This window comes from Drosophila elegans, unplaced genomic scaffold, assembly GCF_018152505.1.
Source record: "Drosophila elegans isolate 14027-0461.03 unplaced genomic scaffold, ASM1815250v1 contig_476, whole genome shotgun sequence".
Taxonomy (NCBI): domain Eukaryota; kingdom Metazoa; phylum Arthropoda; class Insecta; order Diptera; family Drosophilidae; genus Drosophila; species Drosophila elegans.
The window spans coordinates 10,447,371-10,461,783 of record NW_024545863.1 but is presented as its reverse complement, the minus strand read 5'-3'; the positions used below and the strand labels follow the sequence as shown (position 1 = coordinate 10,461,783).

Below are 14,413 nucleotides of genomic sequence, written 5' to 3'. Positions count from 1 at the left end.
CAGTATTTTTTTTTTTTTACAAAAAATATTTAAGTAATAAGAAAATTCATTTTTGAAAAGTACTAGTTCTTTTTTTTACCAATTTTATAATAAATTTATCTATGTAGCAGCCCTTAAAATATGTTATCTAGTGTTAAACAAATTGTGTTAATTTATTACAACCTCCTTAAGTGAGCTGATAGCCCCGATTCTGACTGCTCTGGATCGGAATCGAGAATATAGCAACAAAAGCCGGCTATTGTTGATTCAGTCTAGTTGCGTGCTGTTCCCAAAAGTGGACTGCCTTCAGCGGAGTGGTTTGGCATTCTTGTTTAGCAGCTGCCGCTCGTGGCCAATCCAGCCGATCGGCCGATCAGCTTTAGCCCATGGCTTGCCACCGGCACTTCGATTAGATTATGATTTGCGCCTCTCTCAGAACGACCAGTTATCCGCTAAATGTCAATGGGGCTCGGGCCCACAATTAAAGACTTGATTCTAATAGAGTGTCGTTGTGTGGAGCTATAGTTCTGTTCCGAGACAAAAGACTTGGACAGCAAACTTGCTCAGAAGATGTCGCCGGCTGCTTAATTAAGAGGTCGAATGAATACACCCAGGCCATGGCCTAAAATATGGCTGACCGGATTTCGTTGCCTTTTGACCTTTTACACTTAATAAACTTCGATGCAAACTAGACGCCAGCCCCTGATAATCAAATTAAACGCTTATCAGTCAGTTTGCCAAACGGCTGCAACAATCGTCGCAATTAAAGTTAGACAAATGATCAGTGACTCGACTTCACTTGGGGGCCAAGTTCACTCGTGCATGCCGAATCGCGTATACGCACCGTGTGACGACATCGAACTGTAGCGGATCTAAAGTTTATGCGTATTTTTAATGCTATGATATTTGTTGCTTAACGAGGGTTGCTTTCGTGCATTTTTAAGCATTCCTTCAAGAGCAACAGGATTCCGCTTGTAGGAATATATTAGTTTTTTTTTTTCATTTAAATGACTAATATGCATTTGTTTTTATTTGAACATGTTATTCGCTGGTAAATATTTTTGAAGGTCATTGGGTATTTATTTCTTTGCATCTTTCTGGGTCTTCAACTTGATCTTTTCACTGCCTTTGAGTTTCGCCTTCGTGTGTTTTTATTGCTCTCGAGATTCACAATCTCTCGCTCGGCCTGCCATTCTAAATGGTTTATTAATTTTTATAGCCCGTGATTCGATGACTTTGAAGTGGGCCAGCATGTCTCAAATCCACAAAACGAAACCCACATTACCTCAACGTTTGTATAAGCATTAAATAATTATTAATTATATCATAAATAGCCATGACGCTTTGTAAACAATTAAGCGTTAAATTCAGTGTCTGTGGCCGGACAAGTTGGTCAAAATTAATGGCGTTTCGGCTGACGCTTGATGAAATTCCCATCTATTGAGTCATTCGAGGGCCCCGAAAAGTTCCTCGTAATTCTCCACGCATGCCAAATGCCAAATAGTTTATGCTCAGAGTTAATAAAAAGTCAGTTAGGGTTTTCTCGAACACACGTTTTTGGTGACGTTTTCAGCTCACCTTGCGAACGGCTTTTGAGCAACCGTATCACCTGAGCCAAAATCTGAATCACATTTGCGCATTTTGTATGCAGTCGACGTCTTTGTGACAACAGCCTTGAGCCCCATACAATTTGCATGAGAGAGTGCCAAAAAAAACAACAATAACCAATAAATTGTTGCATAAATCGCGGCCGGCTTCCTGTGTGAAAAACTTTCACAAGCCGTTTGCCAAAAGGCAGAAATTTATTATAATTATTATTGAGCTTGGTGTCATGTTATACATGCATCATTTTAATGGATATTGCTACGCCGAAAAACACTGGTTGCCTAACGATCGTGAGAGATCTGCACTGGAAATCATGGTCATGGTCAGCTTGAACAGTAAGACAGTCCAGTGCGTCAACGAATAGTTTTATTTATCGTTAAAACTTATACATTCCAATATTTAAGCCGGTGTCATAAAAAATCAATTGAATTTTATGACTGACGTTTTATATTTTAATATTTGGTTTCCCATAATAAAAGTTTTTTTTATTAGTATGGTAAATTCATTTAATTTATTGATTGACCGTTTTTTACAGTAATTTCACACTATTCCATTTTTTATAATAAATAAATGTGTAGATAAAGTTAAACCTTATAAACTTTTTATGGCATAAATTGATAGAACTTAAAAAATCAAACCCAAACTTAGCTTCCTTGGAATACTGTAAATTGGTATTGCAGATTAAAATAATAATAATAAAATAAGACTGGGATTAGACAGTTAAGCTACTTATTTATCCCTAAATTCAATTTATGTTTTTTCAACAAAAGAACCGAACCGAAGGTCAAGAAAATAAAATTCCCAGGGTAAGACTCTTGAGTCACGAGTCGAATATTCAAAGAAATTCTGTTAAGCCAATTTAAATCCCGCCTGTGAAGATTATGCAGCACATATGATGTCATGTCTTCGAAATGAAGTTTCGGTTACTTTTGAGCTTGAGCTTGGATATTGTTGTGTTGTTTATCAGCATCTGGATATCGGTTGGGCAGGCGCAGCGGCCTTTTTGAACGCATTTCATTAGCGGCTCTATATATGTGTGTGTTTATGTGCAGGCTTTGGGTATATTATGTGGCTGTAGTTGTCTGAGCGGTGTCTGCATTCACAACCGGTGTGGCTGTCTTCGCACCGGCTTACCTTTTGTTTGTTTTATATATATATATATATCCGAGATGTGGCCGTAAGTGTGTGCCATATGTATACATGTCTCTCCGCTTCGGTCTCAACGAGTCTGCATTTAAATGCATTTTGTGTATACATTACAAGCTGCATGTGCTTTACTTTTACTTTCATATGCAACTGGTTGCTGGCTGCCCCAATGGGGAAGTGCTGCCCGGAGTGTGGGCACTGTTTTTCTCAGTGTGCGCCTGGTTTTTGTCGCAGTGCCCGGCTGTAATGAAAACTGTTTGTAAAGTGATTGTCAATCATTTTTGGTGGCATGTCGCTTGGCCGCTTTGACAATAAACGGCAGCGGCCCCGGCAACAACACCACAATGGCAGCTGCTACACATTTTTCTGGGTTTGGGCCACGTTCGTTGGCCATATGATTTTTACTTGTAGTGCCTCAATTAAACCGCTTTAGTGTTTATACATTGCGAAATATCAATGCTGAATGGTGAGGGAAAAACCAAAAAAAAAGGTTATAAAATTGTGCGTTTAAGGTTGATTGCGGAAAATAAATTAAGAACTTTTGCTTTTGCAATATATAAGCATTATTTGATGAGGAAATATAAATACTGTGGGCAAAAATATAAGACCGATTTTATCAACCTAATTAATGACAGACTTAATATACCAACCCCCACACCTTTCAGATTAATAAATGTTGGTAGCTTAAACTCCACTTATACCCCGCTTATTTATCGCATTCCCTGCCTTGATTTATTTGACTTTAATCATCCAATAATAAACAATCAAATTTAGACCAAACAAAGAAACCAAAAATAAAGCCGAAAATATTGACGTAACATTTGGCATCGGTGCAAAGCCAATTGGTTAAATGACTTTAGTGAACAAATAAGGAAAACTAAGCCAATTTAAGGTGCCCCGACTTTGTTTCTTTTATTTCGGTCTCGGTGGCTTTTGAAACAGACTCGAATCGAGATTAACTTGAAAGAGATTTCGGCTGGTTTCATGGCCTTAGCTTGGCCAACTCTCCTTTAATTTTATCATGAAATGTTCATGTGTAACACGAATGAAGACATTACCAACAGAAAAGCAAGTGGAAAAACGAAATGCGAAAATGGCATCCGAAAACTTAATTTTTCGCGTTTTTATATAATGTGGAAATGACTTTTGGATTTGATTCGGCATTTTCGTTAATTTCGAGTTTCTATGTAGATTGTACTCATAATTAAGGCAATTATTATTGAACAACTTTCGCTGCTCTTCGTCTCCAATCACATTGCATGCGAATGGTTAAATCAAATCACACAAGTATCAGGTTTACCAGGTCCAGTGATGAAGGGAAGTGGGTACTTATGGTGGCGGTCTTTGAGATAGTTAACTATCTATCAGTTGCTATCTAAGTGGAAGTTGCGTTGAGGTTTCAAAATTTTGAAATCAACGCATCATTAATCCTCAAAATGTAACTAAAAATTCTATTAACCAAGATATCATACCATTAAATTAAGTATTAAAATATTCAAAATTATTTAAAGAAAATTTGATTTCATATGGTGAATTGTATGAGATGGTTTTGTCAAAAAAATGCACTGTTTAAACGTTTTAAGTCCCAGCATGCTTGATTTCCCATCTTGCGGTTTCCTTTTAACGGATTTTATAAATTGCTCCATTCAAAAACTGGGTGCATAAACTAAGGTTGCATTATTATTACTATCTTTTTATGTTTTTATTGTATGTTATTCTTTGGCAGCAGCAGCAGTCTCTCAATGACAGTGCGATAAGCTTCGGAAAAAAAAGTAAAAACACACATAGACAATGCAACTTCGACCGGGTTTGTGCAACACCAAAAAGCGCATTCTGCATTATTCTTTTATGTTTGCATTTTAAAATATGCAACCACAAGAGCAGCCCCAATAACAAAGAAACTCTGTGCACATTTGATACTTTTTGACGTCTGCGAGTCGCGTTGAGTTGGATTTGATTTGAGTGGTGCGAGTTCTTTGAACACACATTTCCTAACCAGTGCCATTGATGTGTGCTGACGGTTTCTGGGCGCGTCTGCAAACCCAAGTTTTGGATTGATATTTGCATCGATGGCATTTGATGGCGGTGGATCAGTGATTGCTGGATTTATTATTTTGGGGAGCAGCTCCGCAGATAAGGCCTTGGGAATGTCGGTTATGTGTTATTTATGTGGGTTCGCGGATAGAAGTTGGAATTTCCTGTATCTGGCTGGTTTTATTTTATATTCTCATTCGCATGTTGAATTCTTTGAATAACGATTGCAACATGAACAGTGAAATTATTAATAATTAGTTAATAATAAGATTTTAGTTTTATTTACACATTACTATTGCTTACATATAAAATCGAAACGTTTCCTGTAGTTTTAACTAAACAGTGGTTTTCTGTTTTAATAGAATCATTGGAATTTTGATAATTTCTAATTATGCAATCTAATATTTAAAAACATTTTTTTTAACAGGGTTGTACATAAATTTGTGTTTTCCTTTAAGAAGTTTTTCAGAGTAGTCTAGTCAATTTGAATGTCAATATTTTGCCCCAGGTAAAAATACTCCTTGTATACATCCAAAAAAATGTTATAAAAACTAAACTAAAATAACTAAATTAAATTTTAATTGAAATTAATACTACGAAAAATGTCACAATTAAATTTATATTAATGCCAAGAAAGTATCAAAATAAAACTTATGTTATTTTATATTATTTAGTATTGAGTTAAAACTTAAACTTTAATACTATCCATAGTTTATTTTCGAGGCATATTTTCAATTTCCATCACCGTTTGTGAGTTGTATAGATTTCCCTTTATCAGAGTAACGATTATGAAGCAAGAAGGGACCAATCTCTTAATACTCTTAACTCATGACTGCTCCGCATCCATGGGCACAAATCCCATTCGACTTTAGTGCTCTTTCAGCGACTCAGACAAAGAAGTAGAAGGAGAAATAAACCCAAACCGTAGGCGTAATCGGAACAATGAATGCCAACTCGACTTGACTTGGCTTTTTTCAATGAGATTGAGTTTTTCGCCAGCCAATTGGACGGTTCAAACAGTGCGCTGAGTTCACTTGTCAAGGAGTTACCTATTGCAGTTGCCTTGCCTGCCCGCCTGGCCAAAAAAAAAAATCCCAGTCTTGTGAATGCATCATGGTCGTCTCTTTTCGCATCCGACGACTTCTGGAGAGGTCTTTCGAAGTTGGAGCACCCACCCACACACGTCCAGAAACCGAAATAGCCTAGACACACCTGAGTGGTGAGTGTGGGTGAGAGCGAGCATTCAACCAGGGTGTTATGTGGTGTTATACGGCTCTCTCACCTGTTGCTCAGCTGACGGCGAGAAAAATGCCAGTTGGCCTCAGTTGGCCTCAGTTGGCCGGAGTTGCAGAGAGGAAACCAGTTACCTGTTGGCCGCCCGCAGACCGTGGTGAGTTGGCAGTGCTGTCAGCCAGATTCAGGTCCGTGCCGCCGGAGAGATCAGTTGGTGGTCGTGCTTGAGACGGAGCGGTTGGCCGTGTGCGATCGTACTACATTTACAGACCGATAATATCGGCTACCCCGCGTTGCCCACAAACGTGGCCAGATAAGAAGATATTTCTCGCCGGGTTGGTGCTAATCTTCGTTTTCAGTCTACCCGTGTGTGTGTATGTACGCGTGTGTGTGTGTGATTTATGCAAATCTTTGCTTTCTTATTGAACCAACACGAGATCTGGAAGTGAAATATACGGACCGACAGAAGGAGAAGAACCACGAGCGCAAAACATTCCATTGAAAATACCAAAAACAAGTTTTCCCCATCTCCAACTGCGAACCGCTTTATTCGATGTTTGCTTTCTGCTTTCTGCCATTTGCCATTTGCCATTTCTACATAAAAGGAGTGAGAGTGAAAACAGCCACCAAATTTTGCAAATGACATCATTGGCCGTTAACTAAAACAAATATTAAGATTGCCAACAAAAATCGAATAAACAGAACCGACTGTTGTCTAATTTTCAGCAAGCTAACTTGGCCAAAAAGGCTTTGGAGCGCATTCTGCGGTCTGCAGCCGTTTTCAGTTGCAGTTTCTGCTGCTGCTGCTGCTGCTGCTGCTGCCGTAGGAACCGGTTCAAATATTTTCGCTATCGCAATTTGGGTCTAAGGTTTTTTTTTGTTGCTGTCGTTGCATTATGGCGAATTGCATGAGCTTCGACTGCCTTGCATATACATATAATAGTATTTCTTTTTTTAGAGCTAGAGCTAGAGCCCAATTTGTTGCCTTTGTTGTTTTCGGTATGCTGGTTTATTTGCCTAGTTTCTTATTTGAATGGTGAGAAGTAAACACTGTGCTGGCAAAGTCCCGAAAACTAAAGATATTTATGAGCGGCTCTGGGACTAGGCTTGTGAGTTGTAAATCTAAATTAAATATGCTAAATAGGACTTTCGTTTCGTAAATCTACACAGTTTCTTAAAAGTTAAGGCGCCTTTTCAAATTAAGAAGATATATTTTCATACAAAAGACTTGGGAAACGAACTAGCTTGAGAGTTGGCAATGACAGATTGTGTGTGATGCAAGAACTACTGATAAATCATAAACATAGGTTTTTTGCTAGCTCAAATTCCCCATAAATACAAGCAACTTTCCAAGTTATTCGCTGGGTGATCTAACAAATCACTCAACAAATCGGCTGGCAAAATATAGACACTTGACACTTGAGAGATCGTTATTCAACCGACTTTCAACGGAAATGACAGCGTTTGGGGTTACCAAACCGAACCAATGACAAATCACAGAAACCGCTGCCAGTAAATGTCGTGTGAACTTAAATAACCGCAAAAGAAAAACCAAAACCCCAAACTTGTAAAACTTAAAAGAGAAAACTATATAATAATAACGAGTGCACAAATGCCAGTAATGAGTTATCGAGACCTACCTTTCGTAGATTCAAACACATCCGTAATTTATTTAATTCCATATTTATAGAAGATTACCATAAATTAACAATAACAAGTGCAAACGTGTGAGAAGAAATCGAAGGGAAAACGAAAAGCGGAGAAAAGCGAATTAACCAAAATGCAAACGTGTCGAAGGAGAAAAGCCTCCAGCGACTCATCCACGATCATGTGGAGTAGAATGTGCCTGGCCAGTCTCTGCGGATTACTGCTGCTTGGCATTCAAATCGAGCGAGCGGCGTCTGCGCCTGCAGGCGAGGATGCTGCGGCCACAACGATGCCCCCTTTGGATACCACCACAGATGCCCCAGACGCTGCTGCCACAGCCACCACAACTCCAGCCGCATCAGCCGCACCAGCCTCCAATGCCGTAGAACAAAGCATCAACATCGGTATCGGCATAGGCAACATAACCATCGAGGCAGCAGATGGTTCAACGACTTCCACGACGACAACAACTGAGGAGGCCAACAAATCGAATGCGGCCGAAACTGGTGAGTCTCGAAAGCCCTGAAAATTATAGATGACGTCCGACTAGATGAGGCATCGGCATCGGCATCGGCATCTCATCCCGGTCCCCAACCAGACACCTTAATCCCATCTCAGTCGCACTCTGGGCCGTAATCAAATTTCGTTCTCTGAGCCACCAATTAACGCCGCGCCGGTGCGTGACTTCTGGTCCGCCCCTTTTTTTTCCCATTTCGTTTCGATCTGTGGGCCATTTCTCCATAATTATTTTCCGATTCGGTTAAATGGAGCGAACAAGAGAAATTTATTGTCTATTAATGGGTGGAAGAATATTTGGAGATACGAGCAGTTTCCTGTTGAATTACTTAGTTAATTGCGCGGCGTATCAAAGTGAAAATATGAAAACGATGGCGCCTCAAGCTAAATCAGAGTAAAAGCTTCCTCGGGAAAAATAGTTATAGAACATTCGAGGAGAGCAGAACTGTATTTCAATATGTTTTTAACCAGAGGGAGTACTATTATTGATTATTTTTGGACTTTTGACTACGAATCTATTAAAACTTGTAATTTAATATGTATATGCCAGCTTTTACTTTCTGCTAAAACTTCACTTTCTGCTAAAAAAAATCATTTATGATAACTACACATTTTGATACATGTTTTTTTTATTTCAAAAACAAATTGTTAAAACCCATCCTATGAATTAATTGCAGAAATTAATATTGTTTATATTGTTACTATATTTCAAGGTAAAATAAAGTACATACAAGTTTCGGTCATTTATTAGATCATCTTAAATATATTGATAAACTTTCATATACGTATCTTGTCAAAAAACTTTTCTAGTGCAAAAGGGAAAGGATCCATGCTCGGCGTTTTTTCAAAGAAAATCAAGTTTTGAAAAATTTAGATTGCCAGTTTAAGTGCCGAGTTCTTGGCTGTAAATGTTTTATAATTAGCTTGAATGTTGTTTTAGGTTTAATGTCAGTTGGACGTCGAACTCATCTCGTTGCGAGCAGGCTCGTAAAAACTTCAATTGGTTTTTCATTGTTTGGATACTTTTCCATCGTGTTCCATTGATGACTCGATAAAATGAGGCCTAGCTGGGCCACCCAGATCGATTCAGCTCAAGTTGTTGCCATGGAAAATGAGAATGTACTATGTAGTATTGTTAAAAAGGGGACTGGCCTCTTTCTGGTTGCTCTAAATGCCACGGGGAAGTTAATGAGATTTAGCTGCAAACATTGGGCTGATGGTAAGGTAAACGTTCACAGATTACTCAATTTAAATGCAAAGCAGCCAGCTGTCATGACTCATGCCCTTAACCTACGTACCAAAAAAGCCACTTTATGTGAGCTTCGGGTAACTTTAGGAGTCGGCATAACCACGCCAACATGGAATGTCTTTTCGTGGGGGCCAATTATAAATGTATGTACCTAGGAAATTAGCTAGAAAAGTTTTAAAGCAATTAGTCATTGACAGATTTGATAAATGAAACACCTACAAAGTATGGGTAGACTCCACACCTGATTAGACTTCAAAATGGGTATTTCAAGTGATGCAAACTGTTTATTTGTTAGGCGGCGAGTGGGTTGTCAGCGGATTTGGGTTTTCGATTATATAATTAAAACAAATACATATATTTACAAATCAATTATTGGGCAAGACTTTAGACAGTTGATTAACTGGTTTGTGTTATAGTTACAACAACTGAGACTACTTTTCAAGCTAGCTATAAACTGTCAATCGATTTACAAATATAGAAAAAACACCAGACGACACAACAAAAAACATCTTTAAATATCAATTCATTTTCATATAATATGAAGCACAGTGCTTTTCGAATCATTCGCTTTTACCGACCTTTTCAACAGCTTGGCAGTAAACTTGTGTGGAAAGCCCCAAGTATAAAGAAATAATCAGAGACCAGCAAATTGTTTACAAGCCAAAGAAAAAAATCAACAAACTAGCACTAATGAGTTGGAAAATTGCACACCGCAGTCTCTGTAGTTGTACTTGAAAGTCGAGTACATAAATCATTTATGTTAATTTTCCGTTTTGCGGTCCCATTTGAGTGCTAAATTACGGCCTTGATATGGCGCGGGTAGACATACAAAAAAATGCAGAAAAAATCCTATTGAGCAATTTTCAATGCGTTGGCATTGCAAGTCAGGGACTGCACTCAAAATGGCTTGCCAAAAATATATAAATATATTTTTAGGTATACACGAGGTCTTTTAGCAAAAAATACGTATTATGAAATTTATGAAACTCAATAACGTGTATCAGGATTGAAGAAACGACCTCAATTAACAACCCAACTTGTCTTCGGCTCACTTTCATCAAGGGAAAATGTACAGCAAACAAAAAATAACAATATATATATAAATGAAAAGTGCTGAGTGACCTGTTATTATGTGGACTTGTTGATTGTTTATTATTTTTACAAATCATAGCAAAGTGAAATTTACATATTTCTGGCACGATTGTCGTGATTTTTGGTATAAAAAACAATCCGCATCATTTGAACTGTGAGATGCTGGGTTTTCGGATGACAATGTAACATTTATGCGAAAATATTAAGTTTCGCTGGACAGAGTATACTCAAGTCAGCGGTTCAACTTGAGTTTGTAGCCTAAGTCATTTGTTTGCAGCTGGGCCCATGTGAGCTTCTTTTTCCCTCACCTTCCTGTTTATTTATATGGCTGTTGTTGATTGTTTTTCTGTTTCTTATTTATTCGCCCGCGTAACTGAGAAATTCGGCAGAAAAGGGCAGGCAGACAAGACTTTTGTTTTCTCGAACTTTTCAAGGATACCCATGCCAGCATGGGTATTATTTCTGTGGAGGGTGTGGCAATTCGGTGCGTGATTTCTGACTTGAACTGCTGTACCTTTCGCTTGGGGGTTCATGCTCGATTAGCTGGCGAATTTCATGCGACCGCTATAATGAACCGATAAGTAAAAGTAGCTTAAAAATGCTTTTCAACAGGCTAGCTTTGAAAATACGTTGAGTGTTGTGAGTGGAGTGATAAAAACAACAACACGACTCAATTGTTAATTGTCGGCCGTTAGCCGGTGGGCTCTTTTTTTTTGTTGCTGCTGCTGCTATTATTATGGATTTGTACATTGACACTCGACACAGCATCCAGCGAGTTTTGCGAGAGGGACGCGTGAAAGTGCAGACAGAGACAATTAACTTTTCGGCAGTAAATATGGTTTTATGGATGTCGACAAAAATCACTTGTGGGCTTTGAACTTCCAGTGGGTTTTCCACACTAGATTCGTGGGCTTTCTCCTCCAAATGAACTCTGCAAAGCCATTCCCATTCAGCAGAACCAAACGGGTTAAGCAAGTGAAAACCCGGCCTGGCCTGGGTCTGAACTCAATCCTATTTATGTCAGGGGCGCAAATCAAAATACGCGCAAAATTCAGTTCAATTGCAACTCGTTTGAAGTATGCATTAAGCAATGGCATCAATTCCACTCAGAGTATCATGCAATTCCCTCCCTGGTCTAGACATGCGTCGGCTGGCTTGCATTTTTTCAGTTAGATAATTTTCTGGTATCTTTGTCTAACATGTGTGCATTGAGAAAAATGTAGCACAGAAAGGCAGTGTGCGGCTAATTAATGCATTTTAATTGCAAATACTTAGTGGCCAAGTGAGTGTGTTGAGTGTGCTGAGTGTGCTGAGGCAATTATCTGTGTCATTGAACGGTGAAGAGAGCAAGAAAACGTGGACAGGAAGTTTGAGCTTAGAGCGGGAACCACAAATAAAAGAATGGAAAATAATTTAACTACATGTTATGAATAATTTCTACTGTTATTTGAACCAAGAGATTGGCTTAGGGGAGTAATAGCAGTTATCTAATTACTGGCAACGCAAATACGCGGAAGTATAAGCTTAATATATTCATATATTCTCAGTAGGTATCTACAGTAAACATAAAGTTTAAAAGAGAGTAGCATGAAAAGTCTTTTATTTCGGGGGACTCTCGTTAACTAATTTTTCCAAATCTGTAATTTTAGAGTCCTTAAAGACAGACAAACTTTCATTCCATAATATGGTTTCCTATCATTTGATTACCAGTTTTGGAAAATTAAATAGATTTTTAGATTTAGGTAAGGTACAAGGCATTTGAGAAAACAAGTCCCTAGGTAGGGTAAAAGGTATACAATTTGAGAAGTATATAGGTTACAACAAAGGTAAAATAAAAACATTTTTTATATATTTTTTTTAATTTTCTCGAATTGTAGATATATTATGATATTGTGTATACACTCTGGTAATTAAGCCTGGTTGTAAAAACAAGTTAAAAAGGAGTAGTCAAATTATGCTATTTTTTATTAGCAAGTTGGCGAAAATAATGAAAAAATAAAATTAAGTGGTACCAAGCCTATTTGAAAACAAAACAAAATATATTTCAGTACCTAAATACCTAACAAAGCCAGTTTTTAAGGCAAATGAAAATCTTTACCTATAGGTAAGGTAAAAGGTATTACAAATTCTTACCTAAGTACGTATCTAGGTACAAGTATCTAGGTACACCCCAACTCTGTTGATTACTGAGCGCAAAACTCCAAAATGTTTATACAACTTAACATATATCTTGGTTTTGCCCGCTTGTGCCATTCGATTGACCTTCAATTTACCAACGCACTTTGGCACTATGTAGCTACGAGTCAGCTAGTCGGCACAACAATATCCACACACATGGCTCGCTTCAATTCCAATCCAAACTCCACTTCCAATTCGATTTCATGGCCGGCCAAGCAACTCGCATTCACTTGGCTAAAAGTGTGTGGTGTCATTCCATTGAGATCAGATACAGATACATTTACAACTAGAGCTGCAACTACACAAGTTAAGTGGCGTTGGGTTAAGTCATACTGTGGTTTATATTGCTGCCAGAGGTCTTTGTCTCGGCTCCTTCAGCTCGAACTCCAAATGGACAATGACACGCGCTCTTGGTAGTATTTGAAACGTGTTTTCCTTAGCTTCGGGTGCGCCGCCTCCTCCGCCAAATGTTTCCCCCTTTTTTTTTTGAGCGGGTCAAACTGCATTTTTGTTGTTGCTTGATGCACATGAACTTTCCAGTTGAAAAAGGTCAAATACTGGTTGGGAAATAATTTTGCTTTATTGCCGAACAGTTTGACTCGTCTTCCCCTCTTGCCATCCAGTTAATTATATTGCCGAGACTGTTGTTTGTTGTTATTATGGTGCCGCGGAATTTTACCCTATCGGAGATGCTCTTACATACCTGACTGACCGCCGGCCATTTGTTTGAGTTTGTCTGTTCTTTGTGCTTATTTTTTTTTGGTTTCTCTGTGTCAGGTCTAAGCTCATTTTTATGTCATTAGCCAGATAGAAAGGCCGATAAAACGACAAGAACTATTTGGGTTAGAAGCTGGTTCAGTTCAGTTAACTGCAATTGAGATGAGTTTATGATAATGCGGTGTACTTTGTCCATTGTCTCTCGCATTCACAATAAAACCAGAAGTTGAAAACTGTACGGAAACAAATCGTTCTTAAAATTATCACTTTGAGGTATTTCCGTGCATAATTTCAATTCAACATGCGCGCCATTGAAAGTTAACACTTCGTTTCACAAATTTCCATACTCGTCTTTTGTGGACCATCCTTCTGGACAAAGGCCGCGCAATTTCATTAACATCAGCAAATTTCTAAAACAAATACAATAGGAAAACCTCCAAACGCTGTGCTTAATTAAAGCAATAATATAATCAAAATTAACACCCAAAAAGAAGCAAATGAATTCGAATGCAGGCAACATCAAAAATTGCGTAATCAATTCGACTTTGTTTATAATTCGAAACTAAAACCGGACCACAGCCAACAGCTGCATAATATGGTTATATATATACCGTACCCATATACATGTGTACCCATATAATTTGGATGCATGACACACTCTGAGGCATGACCGTTACATTGCCCGAAACCCAAAAGGTAAAAGCTTTCCCGTCCCTTCCGATCGCTTCTGCCCATTTCATTTTGTTGACACTTTTTGCGCATTACAAAACTCGGCCAATAGAGTGATGGAGGGGGAGAAGGAGGGAGAGGAAGAGGAAGAGGAAGAGGAAGAGGGGAAAGGTTGTTGGGGATCTGAGGCGTGGGCATGGTCATTAGGCCGGGTTCATTTTGAAGCACTGCTTCCGGTTGGCCATGTTCAGTGCTCCCAGAACACCATGCGACAAAATTATAGATACGGAAATTGGAAATAATAATAGAGATGGGAAATTACGGAAGGTAATGCTGGCATAATGTGTG

General features: G+C 38.5%; 1 protein-coding gene and 1 pseudogene across 7 annotated transcripts in view; both read left to right on the top strand.

Moving 5' to 3' along the window:
* Window positions 1-1,819: 1,819 nt before the first annotated feature.
* LOC108140953 lies at window positions 1,820-7,681 on the top strand (annotated as a pseudogene).
* The window catches only part of LOC108141108 (putative epidermal cell surface receptor), a 24,665-nt gene continuing 16,452 nt past the window's right edge, over window positions 6,201-14,413 (top strand). For 6 of the 7 annotated variants that reach the window (XM_041709147.1, XM_041709144.1, XM_041709146.1 and 3 more), the window contains exons 1-2: window positions 6,286-6,371; window positions 7,688-8,150. In XM_041709147.1, the coding sequence (XP_041565081.1) occupies window positions 7,778-8,150 (373 nt within the window). In that variant the 5' untranslated portion in view covers window positions 6,286-6,371; window positions 7,688-7,777. Of the gene's footprint in view, window positions 6,372-7,687; window positions 8,151-14,413 lie in introns of all 7 variants that reach the window. The other variant, XM_017264319.2, reaches the window with a different exon arrangement.